The following is a 27,670-nucleotide window of genomic DNA, read 5'->3' as shown; positions in this document are numbered from 1 at the left end:
AGGCATCGAAGTGAATAATCTTGGAGAGTTTTGAGTATGTGACCCAAAGAGCCTCAGTTGCTATTGAAATTTGGGGAGTGTCTTGATCGAATTAATCAAGAAGCATCTAATTTGTGAGCCGGAGGAGGGTGAAGCATGATTTACTTGAATGTGATTAGATGGAGGGAACGTTCTGATATGAAACGAAATGCCAGAGGCGTTTTTGAAAAACTTATAATCCTTTCATGATTTGGCAGGTAATTATGATAATTCCCGGTATTTTCACAGACTTAAAAGTTTTCTCACAGCAACATTGTTACTGGAGATCATGTTTCCTGATACTCCAGCTGGAAGGAATTGCTCCATCTCCTAAAGCCCCGAAGGCATCATTTTCCAAAGCCCAACTCAAATGTCACCTTCTTGGTGATGCTTTCCCCCATCTTTTAGACCAGGGTTACCAAATAGGCATCATCTTGCTGGTCAACACACTGATTGATCAGTTATGACTGCCTAGGTATCTTCTTGAGGAACGGGCGCAGTGATTGATTAGTGCTGTCTGCCAAGGGAACAGCGGGCAGGGGAGTAGTGGAATCCTGAGATACTTAACCAGTCCCCTTTGATGGGCATTTAGGTGGATCCTAGCCATTTGGAGCTAAGCTTGTATTTTGAGCTCACTTGCAAGTAGAGAGGCAAGATTTCTGCCCAGCCATGATTTGTCAAATCAAAGGTGAGTGATTTAAAAAATTTGATAAACATTGCCAAATAGGCAAGTTACCTAAACTTCTTGAATCTTCTACCTTCTCTCCAGCCCAAAAGATGAAACCCAGATGGTGGCGCAAAGTCTTTGCATCTCATTAACTGATAAGTTGTGCACCTTCCAAGCACAAGTTCAGAACCACAACTTCTACTGGCCACATGGTGTCCTTGGGCCTCTTGGAGGATGAAGGCTTCATTCCTGGTCCTCTGTCCCGTGCTGGGCTGGGTTTGGGGCTGTGTCAGCCCTGGTCAGTGTATCTCCACCTGGCATTTGCTTTTGACTTGTCACTGTCATAGTGTTGTCAAATGGCATCTCCTCCTTAGCTACCTGCAGATTGATTAATTTTCATGAAATACAACTAAGGGTAGAAGGAAGCACATCAGACTCTCAAACTGGTGATGTCAGGACACAAGTGCCCGGTGGGGATACAGGCGTTGGATACGGCTTGGGAGGCTGCCTGGCATGTACCAAGGCTCATTAGAAAAGTGATTCCTGAATGTTAACTCTTGGAGGGGTGGGCCTTCCCTGACACACTGTCTTCTTTCCGAGTCACTCTATCATAATTTACCAGATGTCAAAGGATGTGAACTGTGTGGCTCTCCTTCCTCCTCCCTAAGATCCCAGCACCGTGCCTGGAAGATGGTTAGCAGCTCTGTGGTGCTCTTGCTTCAGGGCACACTGAGTGCTCCCCACAGCATTTCTAGCTCCTCAGTGTGGCACGTCATGGCCTTTCTCCACCTGGCCCCTGGAGAACTGCTTGTCTGCCACTTCTTCCATGTCTCCTGTCGTGATCACCCATGACATAAAACCAGCTCTCATCTACCGGGAACTTATCCTGCCCCAGATTTGCTGCCAAGCCTGCTAAGTGCGGCATCTCCTGCCATCCTCACAGTGGCCTGGTGAAATGGGTGTGGCTTTTAATGCCCATTTCACAGACGCACAGCCACAGGCTCACACGAGAACACACACACAATCAGTAACTGATCTAGCCCGGGCCCATCTTGCACCAAGGCCTGACGCCTGCACCACCTCTCTCCGCCTCCTGCCTGCCAGCCTCTGGTGCCAGCATTTGCACCTGTAGTTTCCTTCACTGGTCATACCTTTCTCTTCCTTGTCTGCAGGGTGACCTCCTAGAACTCAGCAGGTTTATGGAGCAGAGAAGGCCTGTGAGGGCTGAGTGAGTTAGTGAGACCCCCAGAGGGAGAAAGGGGATTGGAGAGAAAGGCTGGGGCTGCATCTTGAAGGAGTTTGGATTTTACTCTTAGAGCTGTGGAAGCACTGAAAGTATTAAACAGCAGATGACAATATTAGATGTTACTTTGGGGAGATCATTGTGCCTGCTTAGAGGAGAATGGATTGGAGGGCACCTGTTCTCTCTCTGTCCTATTTTCTGTGGCTGTTGAAAAATAAGAAGGTCAGATGAGAACCCATAAGTGCCCTCAGAGCCTAATAAAAATTTCAAGAGGCAGTGGTTGTGCAGCCTACTTTTATTTTTGTGATAACAGGAACTATTTGTGATTTCACATTCTCTCTTCTGAGGCTCTTTCTGAGTCCTGAATTTATTTCTAGTTATACTGGAGTTTGGAAATAGTTATTTGAGGAACAGTAAGCTCAGTATGGTTTACGTAAGATGAAAGCTGTTTATACCAATGGCTGTAGGTAGGGATATGTAATATAAAAACTCAGAGTTTCAGAGCTTAGCTTAGTAACAATGAACATTGTAGTTTTAATGGTTTCTGGAAATTATTTTTATCAACTTTTGTCTCTTAAATTGCATCGGATTTTTCCTTTTCATTCCCCAGTGAAATGAAAGATTTGCCTGATGTGGTCAAGTTCTGCTCTTCTGGCTGCAAAAGAGAACCAGGGTTTTGACAGCTTACGGTAAACACCACTTGGAGCTGGGATGTTTCGATGTTTTCTGCATTTATGGAAAATAGCAGTAACACTCTGGCTCCCACTGCAAAACAAAACAGAAACAAAACATAAAACCCTGCTTTGCTTTGGAAATGGCAGTGGCATTTATTTAAGGCTCACATTTTGTGGGGGCACATTGGCAGGTATTTAGCAGTAATATCAGCAGCTGTGGATTTCCAGCTTGCTGCGTGGTGAATGGATTCACAGCCCGGAGGAAGCTCGTGGAAGGTTTATATGATTTCTGTGTGTGGGGGGCACACAGGCATTATTAGCAATGCTGTATTTGTTTGTTAAAGGCCAAAAGACGATCGACTCAAGCTTTTCTTATCCAAAAGGAATAAGGCAACAAAGGAATATTAATTTTACATCTGTACAAAGAAAAAATCTGTCAGAAAGGTTCAGTGACTTATTCTGCCTTTGTTAATTGCATGGTTCTTGCAGTATCTTTTGTGTTATTTTCACTTACTATTTCACACTGGTTTGAAAGCCTCTGTACCTCAGGGACAGAAGGGGGTACCTTTGGAGGGGAACTCACAGAGCAAGTTAATGGAAGCCTGATATATTTCATGTTGATTGCACAATGGCTCCCTTGTATTTCAGATGAAGAATTTTAATTCTTTATAAAGGGTCTACGTGGCTTCTCTCACTGATGAATGGGAGCTCAAATAAGGAAAAGTAGAAAGAACAAGAAGGAAACATACCCCACATACCCCTTTGGCTATCATTCATATCTTGGTGGATTTTCTTCTGTGACTTACCCTTCATACAACAACAACAACAAAAAAGGAGGGCTCCCTTTTATTCCTCCTGAGATAAGACACACATTAGTGACCCCTGTTTTTTCACAAAGCTTTTCCCTGTGTCCCTCCTTTATTCTGACAGTGTCTTCTATAGCTCATGTAAAGTACTTATTGCAAATGGCCTGGTATTGTTTTTACACTGCATACAGTGTAGTTAGTGCATAGGTGAGGCCTGGGGCATTGGAGGGGTGATCTCCTGGGAAGGGCAGGGAGCTAAGGGCCTAGGTAAGGATCTGCCTGACCTGGCATTGTGGGGATTTCTCTTAAAACATGCTTGCAAGATTCTTCCTTCAGGGTTCTTGGAGAGTGTAGCAGGATTACGTCTCACATTTTTCTAAAATGCTTAAGTAAATTATAGTTGAATAGTCTGTACCTTAACTATAGACTGTCTATAGCCACCTCCAGTTTTATTTATTGGGGATCAGCTGAGAATATCGAATAACTCAATTTGGAAAAATTTAGCAGCTTACAGCAGGCCCAGATGGGTTGCTTGTGGGCAGAGTGGATTGGTAGGACCGCAGTGTATAGCCAGGGCTCCGGCGTCAGTTTCTTGTTAGATGTTTGGCCTTGGGCGAGCTCCCTATATTCCTGAGGCACTGTTTCTTTTTGTGTAAGGTGGGAATAATAACATCCACCTCAGAGAGACAGTGTGATGAAGCTGCAAAGAGCGCTCTGGGAGGATTTAGCCTGACAGGGAACAAACAGTGACTTCAGGGTAGCTGCACTGCTGTGATTTCATCTGTCACCATTGTTGTCACTATCCTTGATAAAGCTCTGGTTCTCTTTTCTTGATTTTCTGAGCCAAGGACCTGATAAACCAAATGGTCAGTTATTCTCGTGCCGTTAGCAAAATTCTTGACAAGTATAAGTCAGCTGTGGAAGAAAGCCTTTGCTAGATAGAACAGCATTCATTTATTAAGAATCAGGCTGGGTGCGGTGGCTCACGCCTGTAATCCCAGCACTTTGGGAGGCCGAGGCGGGTGGATCACTTGAGGTCAGGAGTTCAAGACCAGCCTGGCCAACATGGTGAAACCCCGTCTCTACTAAAAATACAGGGCGTGGTGGTACATGCCTGTAATCCCAGCTCTTGGGATGCTGAGGCAGGAGAATTGCATGAACCTGGGAGGCAGAGGTTGCAGTGAGCTGAGATCGTGTCACTGTACTCCAGCCTGGGTGACAGAGCAAGACCTTATTTAAAAGAAAAAAAAAAAAAAAAGAGAAAAAAAAGCCCAAGGTCCAAACATGATCTGATACTATCTTATTTGGACCATAACTTCACACTGTTGACTCTGGAGCGTGTGAAGCAGGTTAGAACACACTGAGCTTACAGGTGGATTGCATGGTTCACAGGTAAGCGGTGTCATTGACTCCAGCCCCAACAGCCTACGGATGTTTTGCTGACAGGTGTCAGGAAGGAGAGTCCAGAAAAGGCGGGATCGGTCCCTGGGGAATGTCCGCCTCTAAGTCCCACCTTTCGGTTCTTGTGTTCCAGGTGGCAGAGATGCATGGTGAGCTGATTGAGTTCAACGAGCGCCTGCACAGGGCCCTGGTGGCCAAGGAAGCCCTCGTGTCCCAGATGAGGCAGGAGCTCATCGATCTCCGGGGACCGGTGAGTGTTCCCCCAACCTTTTGTGTCCGTCCAGCTTCTGCTGCCCACAGCCCGGGAGAAAAACATAGAGACTAACAGAGCAAGCAACCATGTATCCACCGGCCAGATTTGCCCACATTCACCTCTGCCACATTTGCTATTTGTTTTTTATGGGGAGGGGGTAGAATAAGTAAAATGTTACAAGTTCTGTTGAAGCAACATTTCATGCTTCTCTTTCTAGTCATCTATAGTTAAAATTGGCATATAGTTCCCCCATCCATGTTTCCATACTTCCCTGCGTGGATAAATTTCCATGAGCAGTAAACACTCTTGGTTTTGTGTTCTTAACTTTTACCTCCATGGCATTACTTTTGTATGTATCTGTTTGCCACTTGTCTTTGCTTATTTGTTTTTAATTCAATATTGCGGTTTGAGGAGTAATCCACATACATCAGGTACAAGGCTTTTCAACCACAGCACTGCTGATATTTTGGATCATGTAATTCTTTATTGTGGGGGTTGTTCTGAGCATTATGGGATGTTTAGCAGCATCCCTGGGTTCCACCTACTAGAGGCCAGTGGCTTCACCTCGCCAGGTTTTGACAACCACAGATGTCTCCAGATATCGTCAAATGTCCTCCCGATTTCAGAACCTGGTAGAATCACCCCTGGTTGAGATCTGCTAATCTAGATCACTTGCTTGCTTGGCTCTGTAGTTCTCTGTTGAATGAAATACCACAATATTTTTGGTTCAGTTGTGTCTTTGTAAACATTTAGGATGTCTCCACTATTTTGCTATTACGAACCACAACGCTGTGAGCATCTAACACTTGTCCTTTTGTGCAGACATATAATAGCTTCCTCATTTTACAACTTCTTTATTATGTAAAATGCCCACATTTAGGCAGGCTGTGTCATGCACACTTGTATTTCCTTTGTCAGGGTGGACAGTTATCTGTCATGGCCAATTGTGTTTCAGGTTATCTACGTCCGTTTCCTCCTTCTATATCATTTCAATCAAATTCTAGGTATTATTTCATGTACAGACATCTTTGTGTTTATCTCTAAAAATACGAAAAAAATAAATACAATATCCTTATCACCCCCATTACCAGTAATCCCTTTATGTCATCACAGTCAGTGTTCAAATTTCCAATTGCCTCATACCTTTGAATAGCTTTTTTGATTCAGGATCCACGTGAGATCTATGCATTGTGATTGGTTAATATGTGTCTATGTTGCTTTTCCTTTAAATTTTAAGAATTAGGGTAAAATATACCTAACATAACTTTTACCATTTTAACCATCATTAAGTGTACAGTTGAGTGGCATTAAGTATGTTCACACAGTGTGAGGCCATCGCTACCACCCCTCTCCAGAACTGTTCCATCTTCCCCGACTGAAACTGTCCCCGTTAAACACTCAGTCCCTGCTCCCCATTCCCCCAGCCCTTGGCGACGATTCTACTTTGTTTTCCTATGAATCCACTACTGTCTTAGGTTTCTTTTCTTCAGCAGAGTCTTCTCTCATCTCTCTCTCTCCCCTTCTCTCTCGTAATTTGTTTACTGAAGACACTGGATTTGCCTTACAGAGGTTTACACCACCTCAGTTTTGCTGCAGGTATCTCTGTAGTGCGATTCGATATGCTGCTTCATTTCCTCTATTTCCTTCCATCAGAGGCTTGGATTCAGGTTTAATTTTGCTGATGATATGACTCTGTTGTTGGGCGGTGCTTTCTGTCGGGAGATGCATATGTTTGCTACCTTTTTGTGATATTAGCAGCCATCTGTTATCACTTCCTGGGTCCATTACACAAACCTTTCTTTAAGGTCAGTACCTAAGTATGAAACTGCAGAGTTTTAGTGTATGGCATCTTAACCTTTACTGAGATTCACCATTTTATAAAGTAAAAGAACCTATTTATTATCCCTCTGTTTGTGTGCAAAAGTTCCTGCTGACACTGTTACATCCCTGCTGTGATATTTTATATATTTGTGTTTTCATCCGCTGTTCTGGCCCATAACTCCCACAGCCCTTGTTGTAAGGTTGGAGGCACTTTAGGCCTCAGAAGAAGGCCTCAGAAAACAGAATCTCTCTGACCTTCTCCTGCCCTCTTTTCACCTCTTCCTTTTCCTACCCAAGGCAAGAGTCTACTCTTCCCCTGCTTTCTGTAAAGAAATTGACCCACATTGTCTGTTTGTAGGTCACAAGACCCCCATTTCAGAAGGGGTCCAGCCCCACCCCCGGGAGGAAAGAGTACTGCACAGAGAAGCCAGGAAGGATCTGGACAGACAGGCGCTGCAGGGTCTCCCCACTCAGTCTGTTAGTCTTAGACCCTACCCTTTTTATCCAATCACGTTGCTAATCTTGATTATCTAGTGATGTCTCCATAAAAGGCCCGGGAAGACGAGATTCAGGGAGCTTCCAGGTAGCTAAACAGGTGGAGGTTCCTGGAGGTTGATACACGGGGAGAGCATGGAAGCTCCACACCGCTTCCCATACCTTGGCCTATGCATGTCTTCACTGGATGCTTCGTAATATCCTTTATAATAAACCAGAAACTGTGTTTCTCTGAGTTCTGTGAGCTGCTCTAGCAAATTAATGGAACCCAAGAAGGGGATGGTGAGATCCGCATTTTATCGCTAGTGAGTCAGAAGCACAAGTCAAACAACCTGGGGCTTGTGGTTGACATCAGAAGTGAGGAGCGGTCTTGTGGGACTGAGCCTCACCCTGTGGGATCTGATGCTACCTCTGGGTAGATGTGTCAGAATTGAATCAGAGGATGCCCAGCTGGTATCCGCTGCAGAACTGATTGTTTGCTGGTAGGGAGAAACCCCCACACATTTCGTCCCAAGAAGTCGTCTTTGTTGATGGTTGCGGTGTGACAGCAGAAGGAAGACGGTTCGTATTTTCCCACTCGTACCTACCAATGCCTTTTTGCATGAGATGGCTTTAACTTGTGTTTCCCTGACCACAGATGAGGTTGCCCATCTTTTCATTTGCCTGTTCCCCATTCTGGGTTCCACATCTGGCTTCTCACAGCCTTTGTCCATTTTTCTACTGCACAATATTTGACTTTCTTGCTTTCTCACTGTTTTTATATCTCCTTTGCAGTTACATGTATTTTACATATCCCCTCCTAGCCTATGACTTACTTTCACTTTAAATAAAAGTAGAAAATTTAAAACATACGTAAAAGCACAGGGAATTATGTAACAAAAACCCATGTCCCAGGCCGGGCGCGGTGGCTCAAGCCTGTAATCCCAGCACTTTGGGAGGCCGAGACGGGCGGATCACAAGGTCAGGAGATCGAGACCATCCTGGCTAACACGGCGAAACCCCGTCTCTACTAAAAACACAAAAAATTAGCCGGGCGAGGTGGCGGCGCCTGTGGTCCCAGCTACTCGGGAGGCTGAGGCAGGAGAATGGCGGGAACCCGGGAAGCGGAGCTTGCAGTGAGCTGAGATCTGGCCACTGCACTCCAGCCTGGGCGACAGAGCGAGACTCCATCTCAAAAAAAAAAAAAAAAAAACCCCATGTCCCTATCACTCAGCCTCAGTAATAATCAACTCAAGGTCATTCTCGCTTTACTCATACTCTGCTCATTACTTCTCAGCTCAGATTATTTGGTTGTATATCCAAGCCATCTTACACTTTCATTCATAAATACCCACTATTTACTGCTAAAATATATTCACAATACCATCATCACACCTTTTTTTATTTTATTTATATTTTTGAGACTGAATCGTGCTCTATTGCCCAGGCTGGAGTGCAGTGGCGCGACCTCAGCTCAATGCAACCTCTGCCTCCCAGGTTCAAGCAATTCTCATGCCTTAGCCTCCCGAGTAGCTGGGATTACAGGTGCCCGCCATCACGCCTGGCTAATTTTTGTATTTTTATTAGAGACAGGGTTTCACCATTTTGGTCAGGCTGGTCTCGAACTCCTGACCTCAAGTGATCTGCCCACCTTGGCCTCCCAAAGTGCTGGGATCACAGGTGTGAGCCACTGCACCTGGCCTCACGCCTATTTTTAACAGTAATTTGATGATATTATGAAATACCCAGTCAGTGTTCAATATTCTCCAGTTAGCTCAAAAGAGTTTTCCATGTCTTTGTGTTGATCAGGATCCTGATAAAGTTCATATAGTGCAGTTGGTTGGTGCCCCTCTTCAGGCTCTTTTAATTTGTAGATTCCATTGCTATGTCTCTTTTTTTTCCCTTGTCTTTTTTGTCGTTATTGTGGAAGATACTTGGATCCTTGAACTGTAGGTTTTCCCAGGTAGGATTTTGCTAATTGTAATCCTATGGTGATGTTTGTCATATTCCTCTGTCCCTTACCTTTCCTTTAAATTGGTCATTCACTCTGGAGGCTTGACGAGCTTCAGGTTTGGTTTTTTTGCCACAATGGTGTCACAGGTGGTGGTGTGTGTTTCCATCAGGAGGCTCATAAATGTTGGTGTAGGAAAGCACTATTTGAGGAGCCAGTTCACACCGGACCCCATTTGTTTCAGTGGGGCCAGTGTGCAAATGTAATCCCCATCCCCCCACCCCCCACCATATTGAAAGCCTAATAGTGCAGTCCCTGACTGAGTTTGCTTCCCTAATTTCTGACACTCCAAGACTTTGTACATGTTTTTGTGGATTTCTTTAATTAGATAGTTAGGAGTTTCCTTAAGGGGAAACATATTTAGGAAGGACCTGTTGTATACTAAGAACCCTTTCAGGGAGGTAATATCATCTCCATTTTGCAGGTTTACTGAGGTTCAGAGAAGGCTCCAGTAATTCTGTGAGTGTGTATGTAATAGAGCCTGGATTCAGACTCAGGTTTAATTTCAAAGCCCATTTTCTTCAAGCTATACCAGCTCTAGAGAATTGCAGGAACAGGTATGGGAGAGGGAGCCCCTTGTGTTACCCATTTCCCCCAGCCAAGGTTCCAGCATCCCTGCAGTGGCCCTGCCACCTGTGTTGCACATTAGAGACTTGGCAACATCTAATCTGCCTCCTCTGAGAAAGGACAATGGGGTGTGGGGATGGAGGCCTGGCCCTGACCTGTCTCCCCGTGTGAGTGGAGTAGGTCTTGAAGGTGGGCCAGCCTCTCCCTTGTCCCTGCCCAACACCAAGGGTCCCAGCCTACTCCAAGGCTAGCCTTGCAAGAGGGGCTCAGTGGGCAACCAGGAACCAGACAGTGGTCCCATTTCTTAGGACAGGTTCAGTTTGACCCTGTGAGTGTCAGGTAGTAAATGGTAGGTGACTGTTGTCACTGCAGATAAATTTTTGGAGAGCAACATCAGTGTATCATTCTCATTGTGAATAATAAAGATGCCCAATTAACCAGTACAAATGAATAACTGCTGATATTAATAGCTAATATTTATTAATTGCTATCAGCCAAAAATTTGGCTTCTCTCTTGAATGTTAGTAATTCATTTAGTCCTCACGTGGCCTCAGAGTAATTACTATTTTGATGCCCATTTTGCAGAAGACAAAGCTGAGACTCAGAAACGATGTAACTCTCCCAACATCCCACACTGAGAAGTGGCAGTTCTGGATCTGACTTAAAAAATTAAATTTTTGTTTTTTTTAAATTTATTTTTTTCTTAAACTTTTTTTCATATTGTACAATAGGATATACTAATGGTAATATTTTTGCTTTTAACAGTTGGAAAGTATCAAAATTTTTGGATTCATGACAGACCTTGGCATCCCCATGCTAAAAAGTTAAGTAGTAAAAAGGGTAAAATAAATCTCTTCCTGTCTCTGACCCCCTGATTTTCCTACCCAGAAGCAGTAACTGTTACCAGTCTTGGGTTTCTCTTTGCAGATATGAGTGACACCTCAGCATGCTGTTTTCACGCGTCTATACATGTTAATAATGAGTAGCCTGCTGAATGCATTCTTCTGTGTCTTACCTTTCCTCATTTAACAGTATGCTTTAAAGATCTTTTAATTTTACTTCACGAGTAGAACTGTCGTTCATTTTAAGAACTGTGTCTTGTTCCCTGGGGAAAACCATAATGGATTTCCCCAGGCCCCTGTTGGATGTTGCATGGTTTCCCGTTTTTGTTTTTACAGTAATGTTGGGCTAGCATCCTGGGTGGAAATCCTCACTGTAGATGAAATCCTGCCTTTAGACTGGAAGGCTGGCTGGCAGTCCACAGGGCTCAGTTAGACTGGGTGAAAACCCGGAGATCTTGCCCTGCAGGACTCTCGGGGCTTTGGAAAGGATGACCACCTCCTCCCAGCCTCCTCCACCTGCTGCAGGAATATCGCTTTTGAGGCCCATAATCCTTTCGCAGATCACGATGTAATTCCAACAACGTGTTGGGCATACAAACGAAGTATTGTCCTCTTTTATGAGTTTGACAACTGAGTTGCAGAAGGATTTTGGTCGCTGCATCCCTGCCCCACCCCGCCCCACCAATGTCTCCTCATGCTCCCCCAGGGTGCTGGACCTCCTGCCCTGCGCTGCCTCCCACTCAGGGCCTTCGCTCCTGGCGTTCCCTCGCCTGGAACACTGCTCAGTGCGAGAGCTGCATATCAGCTCCACGCTTCCTCAGGAACCCTCCCTGATGCCCTGACAAGGTCAGATTTTCCATGTCGACTATGATGCCGACATGTGTCTCTCCCTTCCTGTCTTAATGTAATGTTACACTGATTTATCACTGATCAGTGTTATCTCTCCTGCGTCCACAAGGGCAAGTTTTTGTTTCTTTCTGCTCCCTTTGGGTTTCAGTGATTCACACGGTAGGTGTTCAGTAAATGTGGGTCGACTCATTGAGTGAATGAGTGAATGAATGAATGTCACCACTAGGCCCCCAGGCCATGCCAGCCCACCTCTCCTCTGTGCTATGCTCCTTCTGCCTAAGTCTGATGCCCTCCAGGACAGAGACAGTCATTTACACAGAGGCAGTTCTCATGGCATCAGATCCTTTCCTCCGGCAGGCTGTGATGGCCAGAAGCGAGGAGCAAGTAAAACGGTCATTAAGGGCCTGAAGGCTGTCAGAAGAGCTCGCCGTTTGGACCGGGGTCCCCAGGGGATACCCCATTATTGCCTCAGGCCTGCTTTGGTTATCTCCCCAGAGTCAGACAGCCAGGGCAGAAGGAAGAAGGCCGTTTCCAGCTCAGTCTTCCTCCTGGAGTTGTCTTTTGCTTTTTTTTTTTTCTGGCTTTTCACTGTGAGAGACATGTATTATGGGAATCTCAGCCACTTCTCTCTTCCTTTCCATGGGGCCTGGATCCCTGACCACACTGCATTATAATGGCTTCCTCCCAGACCCCAGGGTGTTCGAGTGACTCAGGGTCCGGACTGTCTGCTCTAGGTGGAAACCCAAATCTCCTCTTCTGTCTGCTGGGAATAAACATGGTGCTGACCGTAGCGCGAGGTTCTGTGAGGTTCTGCCAGTGAAACAGTGCTCTCTGTGCTGGCCCTCATGACCCATTTCCAACTCCGATCCCCCGTGCCTAGCACCATGCCCAGCATGTAGTAGGTGCTCAGTAAATGTTTGCCACATGATGAGTTCATTTTCATACAGAGAGGCTGAGCGCATAGACCAAATGAGAATTCAGAAAACAGACGAGCAGGGTTAGTGTCCTTTCAGCGGTATCTTTTTCTGATACAGGTTGAGTAGCTCTCTTCTGAAATGTTTGGGACCACAAGTGTTTCAGAGTTCTTTGCATTTTGGAATATTTGCATTACACTTGTGGGTTGAGCATCCCTAATCCAAAAGTCTGAAATCTGAGGTGCTCCAAAATCTAAAATTCTTTGGGTGCCAATAGGATGCTCAAATGCTCATTGGAACATTTTGGATTTCAGATTTTAGGATTAGGAATGCTTAACTTGTATCACTATATATACTTCACTTTTTTTTAGAGACAGGGTCTTGCTCTCTTGCCCAGGCTGGAGTGCAGTGGCACCATCATAGCTCACTGTAACCTCAAACTCCTGGACTCAAGCAGTCCTCCTGCCTCAGTCTCTGGAGTAGCTAGGACTACAGGTGTGTGCCACCAAGCCTGGCTAATTATTTTATTTTATTTTATTTATTTTTTTTTAGAGGCAGGATCTCACTACATTGTCCAGGCTGGTATTGAACACCTGGCATCAAGTGTTTCTCCTGCTTTGGCCTCCCAAACTGCTGGGATTACAGGCGTGAGCCACCAAACTTGGCCTGTGTATCCTTTTAAGCTAAGACACTTATTTTTAAGGAAAAGGAGTTTGGGATTAAGGATTGAATTTGTCTCTCTTTTTTTTTTTTTTACTGTGAGTATTTTTAGGACTCTTATTATGTTTTTCCCCTTTGGTATAAGATGTGAATGAATGCTGGAGATTTTTACCTTTTAGCAGGATTTGATTACAGTCTGGGAGAACAGCTCCTAGTTTGAATAATAAATGGAGACAGGGAAATAGAACCTTGTAAGACTGCAAGTTGTAGAGGTCAATTAAAGGCACAGCGCGGTGAAAGCTAAAGGTGAAGCCACTCATTAAACGCAATTTGTTCCCGTGGCGGATGCAAACACGAGCTCACTTTATATAATGGACATTGGATTCCTCTTTTTTTCAGCCTCTTTGGCAAGGCTCTGTTTCTCTGTCCCTAGTCCCGTTTCTGATCATCTCCACTTAAGCAGAAAAGATGGTCTGGCTTGGTATGACTTACTGCCTGTGGAACCACTGCCCTGACTCCAAGCATCCATGCTGTCAGCTCCTTCCCCCGACCCCCACTCTCTCACTCGTCCCCTCCCTTGTCTGTACCACCCTTTGGTAGAGTTTTGCTGTGTGTTTGTTGTGCATTTTTTTTCCTTGCACCCTCTAGACAGTCCTTATAATTTTCTGGTTAGGCTCATTTTTCAGCTGAGCAAATGAGGTACAGAGAGGTTTTGTGGCTCACCCAAAGGCACACAGCTTCTTGGCAGCACCTGAATGTAAACCCAGGACTCTGTTGTTCCATACCACCACACTGCTCACTCTTTTATTTTATGTTTTCCAATTTCAAGCAAAATTTGGTGTCTGTTGTGCTCCAGGCACAGCACTCTGGATGGGTTTAAACATTCAGATGCTTCTGTGGTGAAGCTCTCAAACATGCCCATTCTTGATCTGCAAAGTGAATCTCTCCCTTTCTTATCTCTCCTTCTCACTTCATGCATCAGGAGTTACGTGTGTGTGTGTGTGTGTGTGTGTGTGTGTGTGTTTAGCATACTCATGACATGGTGTTTATGTCAGAAAGGCTCTTCAGAGGCCGGGTATGGTGTCTCACACCTGTAATCCCAGCACTGTGGGAGGCCGAGGCAGGTGGATCACTTGAGGTCAGGAGTTCGAGACTGGCCTAGCCAACATGGTGAAACCCCGTCTCTACTAAAAATACAAAAATTAGCATGCATGGTGGTGTGTGCCTGTACTCACAGCTACTCGGGAGGCTGAGTCAGGAGAATCACCCTTGAACCCAGACAGTAGAGGTTGCATTGAGCCGAGATCACGCTGCTACACGCTCCAGCCTGGGTGACAGAGCAAGACTCCACCTCAAAAAAAAAAAAAAAAAAGGCTCTTTGGAAACTTGTAATCTAGAGAAGGCAGAGTTTCCCGAAAGCAGAACAGTGATTGAGTGGGGGGTTTGCATAGTTGCTTCATGTATTTTTTAAAAAGGAACTGGGGTTCTGTGATGCAATAAGCCTGAAAAATGTTGGATTAAAGATAGTTTGATGGTCTTCTACACTGTGCGATTTCCCTCAAGGGTCACACACCAGGGTGCTCCATGACTCTCCAAAAGGGATGGGCTAGGTATAGTAGCATTTCCCAAAATTATTTCCCCAAGGAACACTATTGCAGTCATTATTTCGCAGAATTATTTCCCTGAGGAACATCTTCTCTTAGAAGATGGTCATGGAACTATTTTCCGAAGAGTGCATTTGGGAAAGGTAGCGCCATTGAGTGTCATGTTTTTTATTGATGTACTAGCTAGCGGGGAGCTCATCAGAGCCTGCCTTATCTCATGAGCCTGCCCTGGCATGGAGTCTGCAGGGCCTGGAGGAGAGAAGGTGACATAGCGTGGCTCTGGGGTGCAGTGAGCCTGCCTGTGTTGAGTCCCAGGTCCAGCTGGCCTCCCACCCACTCACCAGCCTGGTCAGGGTTTGATGTGAACAGCACTGCCTTTCCCAGGCACTTTGGGTCTCTGCCACCTGGGCTGTCTCTTACCTTCTGCATTTTCTCCCACTCTCTCCGTTTCTCCTCCTGTTTTTGTATCTTTGTTTCTTCTTTGGTCTCTGTGTGCTTCTCTTTTTGTTGTTCTTTTGTGTCTGCCTTTCTCTCACTCCCTTTCTCTCCTTTTGTTTCTCTCTCTGCTTCTTTGTATTTCTCTCTCTCTCTCTCTCTCTCTCTCTCTCTCTCATTTCCTCTGTCTCTCCCCCCGCCTGATCTCTCTCTCTCTGTGTTTGCAACTCTCTCCCTCTCCCTTCCCTTCTGCTCTCCCATTGTCTCCAGTTTAATAAACATTTACATTGCTGTAGTTTGCCATGATAATTGCTATTCATTGCAATTGCCTGAAAAACTACAAAGCCTTTCCATCTCCCCTTCATCATCCAAGCCTTGTGTGTTTTGTGAGGGTCCCTGTAGAGTGGGCCATTGCCTGCCTTCCACCGTATGGCTGGCCCCTGATGAGTGTTTCTGGAGCATTTTGTGCTGTGGCACTTGCCACTCTGCAGTACCACTTGGTGTTGACTTTTCCATTTTCCCCTGTGGACCAGGAGCTTCCCTGAGACCGAGACTGTTGTCCTCATTTTCCTACCCTCAGAGCCTGGAACACGTAGTCACTCAGGGAGCACATGACGTATACATCTGAGTGTGCACCTGGAGTATCTCTGGCAACGCTCTGTTCACTAGCACGATCGATTATCGAGAAAGCTGCCTTCCTGTCGTGCTCGATAACACCCCATGTGGGTCCTCGCTGTGAGCCTTCTGTGTTTCCTGGGGCACCTTGTTTCCTCTGAGATGACTGAGCTGATAGGAGAGAAAGATGAGTAATTTCACATCCAGCGATGAGAGAGATGGAAAAACCCCATCCCAAGTTTTGTAATAAGTTTCACTTTAAAATAAAATGCTCCCTGGGACTTTCTCGGTACCTTTAAAACCTTCGGAGGGAGTGATCTCATTTGAGGGCTGATGCTATTTAAGTATGGAAGCTTAATAAGAAATCTATTTTTCTGCCGGGTGGCGCTTGCCGCATAGCTAATGATCAAGTACCAAATTGTCTGCTGCCCCGCGGCAACGTTAAACTTCGTGTTCCAAATTATAAGAGGCTTTTTAACTCAGCGGTTGGACATCCCTGTTTTAATCGTCTGCCGTCTTGAAGGAGATTATTTTTAAAAGTGCCATTTAAGAGGGGCTACTAAAAATATATCTCACATAGAGGCTTAACTCAGAAATATTAGTCTTTGACACAAAATCATTTGGAAAAATGCTTGTGGAACCCACTTTAAACCTCTCAGATCCAGAAAAGAAAAGCCTGTCTTTGGGCCTAGCTGTGTTTTCCTTCCCATGGCCAAATACCCCAAGTGATCACATGCTCCTTGCTGTTCGTGCAGGTACCTCTTGCACCTGGGGGGAGTTGGAAGTGTTAAACTCACAGATCATTCTTTTCTGATGCTCCTGTGTTAAACTCTCATCGTTTACCTGGCTTGCTCATCACCATGGGTCGTCAGTTTCCCCTGGGGACCCATGACGGTCTGGACTCTAGGGTTTGAGTGGATAGAGTCTGGTTATCCAAGGCATCCAGGTGTGGAACTTTACACTTCCCTGAAGATCAGAGTTTCGTGTCTGTGGGCAGATGCAGTGTATGCAAGCTTAACTTTAAAGTTGGTCCTGTGTTGATTCAAACAGAAAGCATTGTCAAGGTGCAAAATGATCAAGATTTAGAAATTTGGTACTATGTAACGACTTCAGCTGTGAGTCGAGGGAGGCATTTTCCACGCTGGATTACGTTGCTTGTCAGTCACTTGTGTTTTGTGTGGCTGCTTTACCCAGTGTGAGGCAGACTACGGAGATGTAGTGGATATGGAAAATACAGTCTCTGCCTTTGAAAAGGTCAAAGCCCAGAGTATATTTCGTGTGACTTGTGTCTCTCTGGCTTCACTTCATGGGGGTTTGGCATGGAGACAGAGGTCCTGCTTGGAGAATGCTGAGGTCTTGCCTGCTGTGGATCCTGAAGGAGTAGAAGCCGGGATCGGAAGGCAGCTTTTGACCCCTCCGCCCCACCTGTCCTCTCTTCTCTTCTCCAGCATATGTTTGTGAACGCGTGGTTTGAGTTTGCCACTCACAGCCTCACCTGCAGGAGAAGTGATGGGCAGTGACCACCAGGATGCTCCTGGGGCTCACATGCCCCCTGTTCTCATTTTAATTACCACCCAGTCCTTCTTGAAATGGCCTCTTTGTTCTTTGAATTTCATCTGAACCAGGTGCTCAGATTTGGATTCATCAAAATCCTGAGCTCATGACCCACATTCGTTATTGGTGCAAGAAGGCCTGCTCTTATTGAATACAAGTAAGCTTCCTCTGATCTCATTCTTTGTCTCTTATGGAAACTGCCCCAGATTCCACTCACCTCTCCCACAGGGAGGAATCTCAAGACCGCGGTTCTTTGCTCCTTCCTGGTATGCATGTTATTAGCATGTTCGTTTTTTGTTGTTTTTTTTTTTTGAGACGGAGTCTCGCTCTGTCACTCAGACTGGAGTGCAGTGGCGCAATCTCAGCTCACTACAATCTCTGCCTCCCAGGTTCAAGCAATTCTCCTGCCTCAGCCTCCTGAGTAGCTGGGATTACAGGCGTGCACCACCACGTCCAGCTAATTTTTGTATTTTTAGTAGAGGTGGGGTTTTGCCAGGTTGGCCAGGCTGGTCTTGAACTCGTGGCCTCAAGTGATCCACCCACTTTGGCCTCCCAAAGTGCTGGGATTACAGGCGTGAGCCACCGTGCCCAGCCACATGTTCATATCTTAATAAGATGTCATCAGCATGGAAAAGGGGTTCCTGTGCCTGGGGCAACCACATGGGACTCCTCTAGAAGCTGGTCTAGGCCAGGTCCTCTCCTCTACATGGTCAGATGATGACACTGTCCTTGACCATTTCATGTTTGTCATCCTAAAAATGTGGGTCCTCCCAGTGCTTTCCATTCTGTCTCAATGCCACCTTGTAAATCTCACTGGCCATGACACATCCATCTAGATACTAATTTAATTTATTCAATTTCTGCTAAATTAACACACACAGTATTTCCAGGGATACATAATAACCACATGATTATATTAATAGTTGTATGAACCTTCTAACTAAATATACTTATTCCTTAATTTAATTTATTTCTTTACCTTCATTAAGAGTTCACTTCTGGTTAGTCATACCTTCCGCACAAGTTGGATCTGATGTTCTTTATATTTTTTGAAAGATTTCTTCTTATTTTAAAAAATCTTTCTTTGAGGCCAGGCACAGTGGCTCACGTATCTGTAAGCCTGTAATAGACATGCCTGTAATCCCAGCACTTTGGGAGGCTGAGGTGGGCAGATCACCTGAGGTCAGGAGTTTGTGAGCAGCCTGGTCAACATGGTGAAACCCCGCCTCTACTGAAAATATAAAAAGTTAACTGGGCATGGTAGCATGTGGCTTTAATCCCAGTTACTTGGGAGGCTGAAGCAGGAGAATCACTTGAACCTGGGATGTGGAGGCTGCAGTGAGCCAAGATGGTGCCATTGCACTCCAGCCTGAGAGACAGAGCAAGACTCCATCTCAAAAAGAAAAGAAAAGAGAGGAAAACAAAAAACAACAACAACAACAACGTGGCTGCGTGTGGTGGCTCACACTTGTAATCCCAGCACTTTGGGAGGCCGAGGAGAGCGGATCACCTGAGGTCAGGAGTTCGAGATCAGCCTGGCGCCAACATGGTAAAAACCCATCTCTACTAAGAATACAAAAATGAGCTAGGTTTGATGGCAGGTGCCTGTAATCCCAGTTACTTGGGAGGGTGAGGCAGGATAATTGCTTGAACCTGGGAGGTGGAGGTTGCAGTGAGTGGAGATTGCGCCATTGTACTTTAGCCTGGGTGACAGTGAAACTCCGTCTCAAAACAAATAAATGAAGGCACGTCTCTGCTTCCTTGTCTCCCGGGCCATCATTCACATAGACACTTTGGCTCAGGCAGTAAGCAGCACCAAGGGTATCTCCTGGCATGTTCTAGGAGGCTTCCCCATCTCCCTAAAATGAATTTATATAATCTCCTAGTAAAAGTCAATGCTGTTTTGCTGTGTGTTTCATGGAGTTTGATTCCCTGGCCAGCTGGTCTGTGGGAACCAGAGCAGATTGTACCTAGATTCATTGCTTTCTCTTTTTCTGAGCAACCAGCACGTTATGTGATTAGATGGGAATAGATACGTTTTGGTAAAGGAATCCCTAGTTTAGTTGCAAAAAGCCAAACTATTGGCTCCCGTTGACTTGTTCTTCTGGAAATGACCTCTTCTTGAGGGGTGGGCACCATGTTAGTATTACCTACACCCCAGTGTTCCTGGGATGCGGCTTTCTTGCCCATGAGGTCTGCAGAGCTGCAGTCCTGATTTCTGAGGAAGGTGATTTTGTTCATCAGAGTTCAAATGGTGTTCTCCCAGGTATTCGAAAACGGAGGGCCTCGTCCACCCCAAAGCAGTGACTGTGGTTTGGGATGCAACTGATGTTGCCAGCCAGACACTGGGGATCAGCCAAGGCTTTTGATAAAGTTGGAAGAACTTCAAGCTTCTTTAGACTGACCCTTCCTTCCTTCCTCCCTCCCTCCCTCTCTCTCTCCCCTTCTCCCTCCCTTCCTCCGTTCCTTCCTTCCCTCTTTCCTTGCTTTCCTCTTTCCTAAATAGAGACAGGGTCTTTCTCTGTCACCCAGGCTGGAGTGCAGTGGTGCAATCATAGCTCACTTGAGCCTCAAACTCCTGGGCTCAGCCATCCTTGCACTTCAGCCTCTAGAGAAGCTGGCACTATAGGTGCATACCACCATGCCTGGCTAATTTTGTTGTTTTTAAAATTTTTTTTGTAGAGACAGGGTCTTTCTATGTTGCCCATACTGATCTCGAGCTTCTGGGCTCAAGCAATCCTGCCTCAGCCACCCAGAGTGCTGGGATTACAGGCGTGAGCCACTGCACCCAGACAGATTTTTATTTCTGTTCTGGGAAAGTGGCTTCCTTTCGTTTCTCCCGTCCAGGGTGTCACTGCCTATGCCAGCCTGAGTGTGTGGGCCTCCTGTGGGAATCGCCACCCTGTCCTGTTAGAGCAAAGCTCGGAGCCAACTCTTGCCCCCAGTGCTGCAGTGCAACGCAGATATTTTTTAGCTTTGCTTTAAAAATAATATGGCAGATGGTGAAGCAGGACCTGACTTTTGCCTTCGCCCTCATGTCTTGCCGTCTGCTGTTTCTCCACCGAGTCCTGTCCCTCAGCATTGGCTCTTCCTATTCCTTCTACTTCCATCGCTCTGCCTTTTCACCATTTGTCTTTTGGAAGACATGCTTTAACATTTTTTCTAAGTTACATAAATAATATAAAAATACATTTCTGAAAGAATATAAATAATGCAAAACTATATAGAGTACAAAAGACAAGTGTTCCCTCCTAGCGATCCTGCTATGAAGCATTTGGTATATACCCTTCCAGGTATTTTGTATGCATTTGCATATAGGCAGGCATATATATACACACACACACGCACAACACACATCTATTGTTAACACAAAACGGATCATTTATACTGTTCCGATTGTTTTGCGACTTTGCATTCTTCAGTCGTGAATATATGTCGACTTCCTCCTTTTTCACACTCTTCCAAATCTTCCCCATCCTTCAAGGTCTCGTTCATTCTTTGACAAAGCCCCTAGTGGCCCTGTCAATACTGCGTTTTGGTAGGTATGTTTCCGTTGTTCTTTAAATTCCTGTAATCCTTTTTCCCTCTGGACCGCTTGTTTTATCTAATCTTATGTTGTTCTTTGTTTATTCATTAGTTAATTAGTTCTGTTGAGCTACACCCAGTCAATTTCTCTCCCAAGAAGTTTGTCGTCCAGTGGAGGACACAGACATACTAAACATCCTTGCCGTGGAGGTTGATGAGGGCGTGGCAGATGGCAGGCTGTTGACACACAGTAGTTGAATGAAAGAATGAGCAATGAGTAAGAAATAGAATTATGTAGGTATCAAGTATAATGATAGCACAATGGTGGGGTTAATTACCTGCTAGGGTATGTCTTGGAAGGTTTTAAAGAGGAGGCGTTTAACTTGAGTTTTTAAGGATGAGTTGAAGTTGATCAGGAAGATGGGCCTGTTAGGCAGCGGAAATGGTGGTATGAATTAACGTGATTTGTTCAAAATATTATCATTGCTAGTTTCATGGATGTATCCTTTGGCTTCTCCATGAGATAATGAAGTTCTTATAAATGGGAGTGTCATTTACACTCCTACCTGCAGACAGGTATACCGGCACTTATTACGTACCAAATCCTATTCCATGAGCTGTATATGTAGTAGCAAGCAGTGATGTAGGTTCTTGTGTCTCGATTTTAGAGATGAGGAGACTAAGGCACAGATAAGATAAGTAACATCCCCAAGTCTCCATGTCCCCATGACTAGTAGGAGATGGAGCTGATAAGTCTCTTTTTAGAGTCTTCATGTCCTCCCCTTTATTTCTTTACACTTTGTATTTTTAATTTTTTTAAGAGACAGTCTCGCTCTGTTGCCCAGACTGGAGTGCAGTGGTGCAGTCATAGCTCACTGCAGCCTCCAACTTGTGGGCTCAAGCAGTTCTCCGACCTCAGCCTCCTGAGTAGCTGGGATTACAGGCATGCACCACTACACTTGGCTAACTCTTAAATTTTTGTAGTGATGGGGTTTCACTATATTGCCCAGGCTGGTCTCAAACTCCTGGGCTCAAGTGATCCTCCTGCCTTGGCCTCCCATAGTGCTGGGATTACAAGTGTGAGCTGCTATGCCTGGCCCATATCCTCATCTTGAAGTGGGACTAGGAATGCCCACCAAAGAGAGTTGTATGAGGTTTACATTAAACAGTAAATGCCTCTAAATCATCCAAAGTAGGGAGTAAAATATCAGCTTATATCATAAACTTGGTTAAAATAGCATTCTGCTGCTCTATTTTTCTTCATAATACTAACACTGCTTGGCATAGAGTTGTTTATTTGCTCTCTTCTTTGTCCATTTTATGTATGACTGTGTCCCCAGCGCCTGAATACAGGGTATAAAGCATTTGCCGAATGCGTGAACCTCAGTTCCCACTTCTCACCTTAGCATCCTGACTACAGATGCCCAGAACACACGTGGGGAATTTGACTGAAATGAAGGACTCTGTGCCTGCCCCACAAACCACCAAGGGACTGTGGGTTTATTTGTCTCAAGATGGTCAACACTGCTGTTCTCATTTTTTACTTGCTGTCAAATATAAAGAGGTATCATATGTTGCCCGCCTCTGATTTTCCTGATGTCTCCATTTAAATGGTTTCCAATTTGGGTATGAAATTATCCATCAGTCACAAAGAGAACGGGTGCCTTCAGCAGTGGCTGTGTTGGAATAAGCCAGGGCTTAATTGGAGAAGCTATTGGTGGAGGAGCAAGGGCTGGCTGGCAGAGGCTTGTCCCTGCTCCTCTGGGTCCCCTCTGGAATACCACTTCTTCCCCTGGATGGTGGGCTGTGTCTAGATCCAGTTTGGATGACACTTCATCTGTTTATTCATTGGATGCTAATAGTGTCTTCCATATGCCAGGGACTGACCTAGGCACCAGCGATGTAGAGAGCAGGCCTTGGTCACTGTCCACTGGACTCACAGTCTGCAGCCTGGTGGAGGAGACACCATGTGAGCTGAGCTACGATGACTGAATCCAGTCCCTCACCAGATGCTGTAACCTACAAATGTCTGTCGCTCAGAATCTCTTTATTTTGGTCAGTCACTTCCACAGAGGATTGTCCGAAGAGATGCATCTGTCACGCTCTCGGGTCTGTCTGTAGAGTGCGAGGCGTGTAGCCCTGGTGATAGTAGAGTGATGTTAGATGGCTCAGGGTCAAGTGCTGAATAATATGGGCTGCTAGGGAAGGTGTTCCCCTTTTCTTTTCCTTTCGGCCATGCTGGTGTGGTCTCAGTTTGGTGCTAGTCCGGCTTTAACTCCTGGAGACCCTGACAAAGTGAGTTTAGGCCTCTGGGTCATGTTGCCGTTGGCCACTGGGAAGTTCCGAGCTCTCAGACGCGGCTGCAGTAGACGCCGCTCAGAACGTCCAGATGCCTTGATGACAAGGCTCAACCCCAGATCGGCTGCAGGAGAATCTCTTTGATGGGACCTGGGCACCCCTCATTGTTTTGCATGATTCCGATGCTCCTGGGGTTGAGAACCACTAACACTTAGGATTTAATCACAGTTGGCTTTCATCAGATCCAGTTGCCTTCTAGTGATACTGGCTTTCTATTTGCTAGAGTGATGTATACTTGCCTTTTAAAGTAAATGTTAAAAGTGAAAAAAGATGCGTGGTGTAATCCAGCTGCTCAGGAGGATCACTTGAGCCCAGGAGCTCGAGACCATCCTGGGCAACATAGTGAGACCTTGTCTTTAAAAAAAAAAAATGAGGGGATTGAAAAGGCAACATTATTCAGCAACTGTGCAAGTCGGGGGTGTGTGTGGCAAGAATCCTGGTGGTGCTTTGTGATGCACCAGGGTTTGGGGAACACTCCTCTAGATTTTATCTATATATTGCAGTTTTAGCCCCCATTATTTTGACCCCCATAGACTCACTGGGAATGATTTGGCATTATGCCAATGATTCATTAAGTGCGAGCACCAGAAATAGCTAAATGAAACTCACTATTTAGCGATTGTGTCTTTCTCCGCGTAACAAATCGTCCCAACACTGAGAGGAAAAACGACACTTGACAGTGACAACATTTACCATCTCACAGTTTCTGTGGGCCTGGAGTCTCGGTGCCACTCAACTGGTTCTCTCTCCAGGGTCTCTCTCAGGCTGCACACCGCAGCCTCAGCCGGCGACTGCAGACACCTCAGGGCTCCCCTAGGGAAGGATCCGCGTCCAAGCTAACCCGTGTGGTTGTTGGTGGGATTCGGTTTCTTAAGGGCTCTTGGACTGAGGGCCTCAGTTCCTCTCAGGCTGTTGGCTGGAGGCCACCCCAGGTTTCTTGCCTACCCAGATCTCTTCACTGTGGCCAAAGAAAGCAAAAGAGAGAGAGAGCCCAAGTAAATGGGAGTCGGGGTGTTTTGTAGTCTAAGCTTCAGAAGTAGCATTCTGGCCGGAGCGGTGGCTCACGCCCGTAATTCTAGCATTTTGGGAGGCTGAGGTGGGGGTCATTTGAGCTCAGGAGTTGGAGACCAGCCTGGCCAACATGGTGAAACCCCTTCTCTACTAAAAACACAAAAATTAGCCAGACGGTAGTAACACATACCTGTGATCCCAGCTACTTGGGAGACTGAGGCAGGAGAATCGCTTGAGCCCGGGAGGCAGAGGTTGCAGTGAGCTGAGATCGCGCCACTCTACTCCAGTTTGGGCGACAGAGTGAGACCCTGTCTCAGAAAAAACAAAACAACAACAAAAAAAGTGGCATTCCATGACTTCTACAATATTCTACTATAATCTGTTCATTAGGGCAGAGGCAAGTCACTGGGGCCAAGCGACACTCAGGGGATTGCCCAGGAGGTGAAGACCAGGAAATAGAGCCACTGGGGTCTGTTTTAGAAGGCTGCACACCACAGGAATATCACTGAAGACAACCCCCACACCACATCCCTGGCATCTTTACTGGCCCCCCGAAGCGAGTTCTCACAGGCTAAATGCCAGGTGAAGCCGAGCAATCACTAGTTATTTTATGGACAAAGTGAGCCTTATAACCGTTTTTGCACTCCACTTTGGTCACAAATCATCTCAGCCAAAATTACTGTTTCCCTACAATTGATTATATAGGAATGATTGATTGGTTGTATTGAAAATCTATGGTAGGGGCCAGGCATGGTGGCTCATACCTGTAATCTCAGCACTTTGGGAGGCCAAGGCAGGTGGATCATTTGAGGTCAGGAGTTCGAGACCAGCCTGGCCAACAAGGTGAAACCCCATCTCTACTAAAAATACAAAAATTAGCTGGGCGTGGTGGCCAGCACGTATAATCCCAGCTACTCCGGAGGCTGAGGCAGGAAGAACTGCTTGAACCTGGGAGGTGGAGGTTGCAGTGAGCTGAGATCGCATCCCCGCACTCCAGCCTGGGCAACAAAGCAAGATTCTGTGTCAAAAAAAAAAAAAAGAAAAAAAGAGAGAGAGAAAAAAGGAAGGAAGGCAGGAAGAGAGGGAGGGAGGGAAGGAAGGAAGGAAGGAAGGAGGGAAGGAAGGAAGGAGGGAAGGAAGGAAGGGAGGGAGGAAGGAAATTAATTTTGTGGCAGGAGTTTCAGCAGACTGACTCACTCTGGCCTTTTCTTCAACAATGTACTTTATTTCCCTTCTCTTTACTCTGTCTGTTTGCCCCATTCTATCCTACATTGTATATTTTCTTATATGTCTATAATTTCATGTCTTGAGGGTTGGTTTGGGGAACTTGGTTTCTGTGAATTTTACTCCGTCTTGGCTGTTGGTTTCTGAGGTCCAGAGGTTTTTCTGGATCTGGAGTTTTCTAACCAGGAGAATGTGGGCAAGGCTTCCATTGAAAGCCCCAAGTCAGCCGGAGTGAACATCGGGATCAAGGACCTGGGGACCAATGGCCAGACTTTCTGTGTTCTCCAGGCCTATACAAGCCTTTCTGCTGCAGTAACTATGTGGTTTCAGGCAAGGAGCTTTATGTCTCTGAGCCTCAGTTTTCACATCTGTTAACCAGGGTGTAGTATATTAGTCAATTTAGGTTGAGTTACACTGCAGTAACAACCCCATACTGTCATGAACAGAAAACACATAGATTTCTGTCTGTTTCACGTCACTTATCCTTTGTGAAGTTGGCTGGGCCACTCCTCTGTGTTGTCACCATCCTCACCCACAGACCCAGGTTGTGGCAGAGGGGCAGGTGACATTGGCCAAGCACACTCTGACTCTGAAAGCTTCCACCCAGAAATTACATGTAACATTTCTCTTATTTCAGTGGTAAAGCAAGTTCCACAGACACATCTAACTGCAGGTGGGTGGGGAGGGGCAGTCTTCCAGGCTCCTGGAAAGACAGAGCATAGTTAATTGTGAGTGGTCCTGATCACTCGACGGGCGGGTTATGAGGCTTCAGGCAGGTCGTAGATGCAGAGCTGTGCGCACCCGGTACCTAGTAAGCACTCAGCAGATAGTAGTGCTGATGGTGGTTACGGTGGTGATGGGAATGATGCTGATTAGAGAACTAAAGCTTATCTCGGGCCTGCAGTTTACAAAACCTTGGTCTTACTCAGCCACTCATTTAGCCCATGCGTGTTGAGTTTTTCAGTGTCCCGAGTTGTAGGTACTGTGCTTTGAACTCGGGATCAAAGAGAAGACTGCCATGGTCTGTGGTCTTGAATAGCCCACAATCTCTCCTTGGCAACAGGGATTGAGGGTTTTCATTTGGGTTTTCCTTTTCAGGCCTTGGCGTGGTTAGGAAATCTTACCAATGAAAGAAATGCTGGAGCTGGGTGAGACCTTTGGGATCATGGTTTTTGTATTAGTTAGGATGATTTCAATGGAAGAAACAGAGAGCCCAGTACAAACTGGCCTCTGCAAAGCAAGGAATTCGTTATGTTAGATACTAAAAAAGTCCAGAGGTAGGTGAGTGCCTCAGTGCATTTTGTGTTGCTACAAAGGAATGCCTGGTGCTGGGTAGTTTATGAGGAAATGGTTTATTTGGCTCACAATTCTGATGACTGCAAAGTTCAAGATTGGGTATCTGCATCTGGTGAGGGTGTTTCCACTCGTGGCAGAAGGCAGAGGGGAGTTGCTATGTGCAGAGATCACATCAGTGAGAATGGAAGCAGGAGAGTGGGGAGGTGTCAGGCTCTTTTAAACAACCAGCTCTTGCAGAAACTAATAGAGGCCGGGGGCGGTGGCTCACGCCTGTAATCCCAGCACTTGGGGAGGCCAAGGTGGGCGGACCGCTTGAGACCAGCCTGGCCAACATGGTGAACCTTGTCTCTACTAAAAAGACAAAAATTAGCCAGGTGCGGTGGTGTGTGCCTGTAGTCTCAGCTACTCATGAGGCTAAGGCAGGAGAATCACTTGAAACTGAGAGGTGGAGGTTGCAGTGAGCTGAGAGGGCTTGGTCCCCAGCACCCAAACACCGCTCATGAGGCCCCGCTTCCAACATTGGGGAATGAATTTCAACACGAGGTTTGGAGGGGACAGGCATGCCAACCATAGTAGCAAGTGTCAGCTTCACGGTGACCCAGAGGCCTGAGATATCATGGAAACCTGGTCCATTTCTGCCTGATTCTGTTTTCACTGCTCCATTTCACTCCCCCAGCCCAGTCCCCTCAAGGAAACAGCAGTAGCTGCAGTGTTCTTAGACTGTTTAGACTCAAGAGAAAGAGCAAGTCTCTGCCCAGAGTTGCCAGCAGAAACCCCCAGATTCTCTCTGAACCATATGAGAGTAATTGACCCATCCTGAACACTGCGGCCAGAAGGACAAGATATGC

The 27,670-nt window shown here is 46.0% G+C and overlaps 1 protein-coding gene across 8 annotated transcripts in view; it reads left to right on the top strand.

Annotated features, from left to right (window-relative positions):
• The window catches only part of SNX29 (sorting nexin 29), a 588,023-nt gene that overhangs the window by 372,565 nt on the left and 187,788 nt on the right, over positions 1-27,670 (top strand). For 7 of the 8 annotated variants that reach the window (XM_031657934.1, XM_031657931.1, XM_031657930.1 and 4 more), the window contains one exon: positions 4,943-5,059. In XM_031657934.1, coding sequence (XP_031513794.1) covers positions 4,943-5,059 — 117 coding nt within the window. Of the gene's footprint in view, positions 1-4,942; positions 5,060-10,700; positions 11,354-27,670 lie in introns of those variants that run through there. The other variant, XM_031657937.1, reaches the window with a different exon arrangement.

The sequence above is a fragment of the Papio anubis genome, chromosome 18 (genome assembly GCF_008728515.1).
Source record: "Papio anubis isolate 15944 chromosome 18, Panubis1.0, whole genome shotgun sequence".
NCBI classification, from domain to species: Eukaryota; Metazoa; Chordata; class Mammalia; order Primates; family Cercopithecidae; genus Papio; species Papio anubis.
The sequence above is the reverse complement of the archived record's forward strand: the minus strand, read 5'-3'. Positions and strand labels throughout refer to the sequence as shown.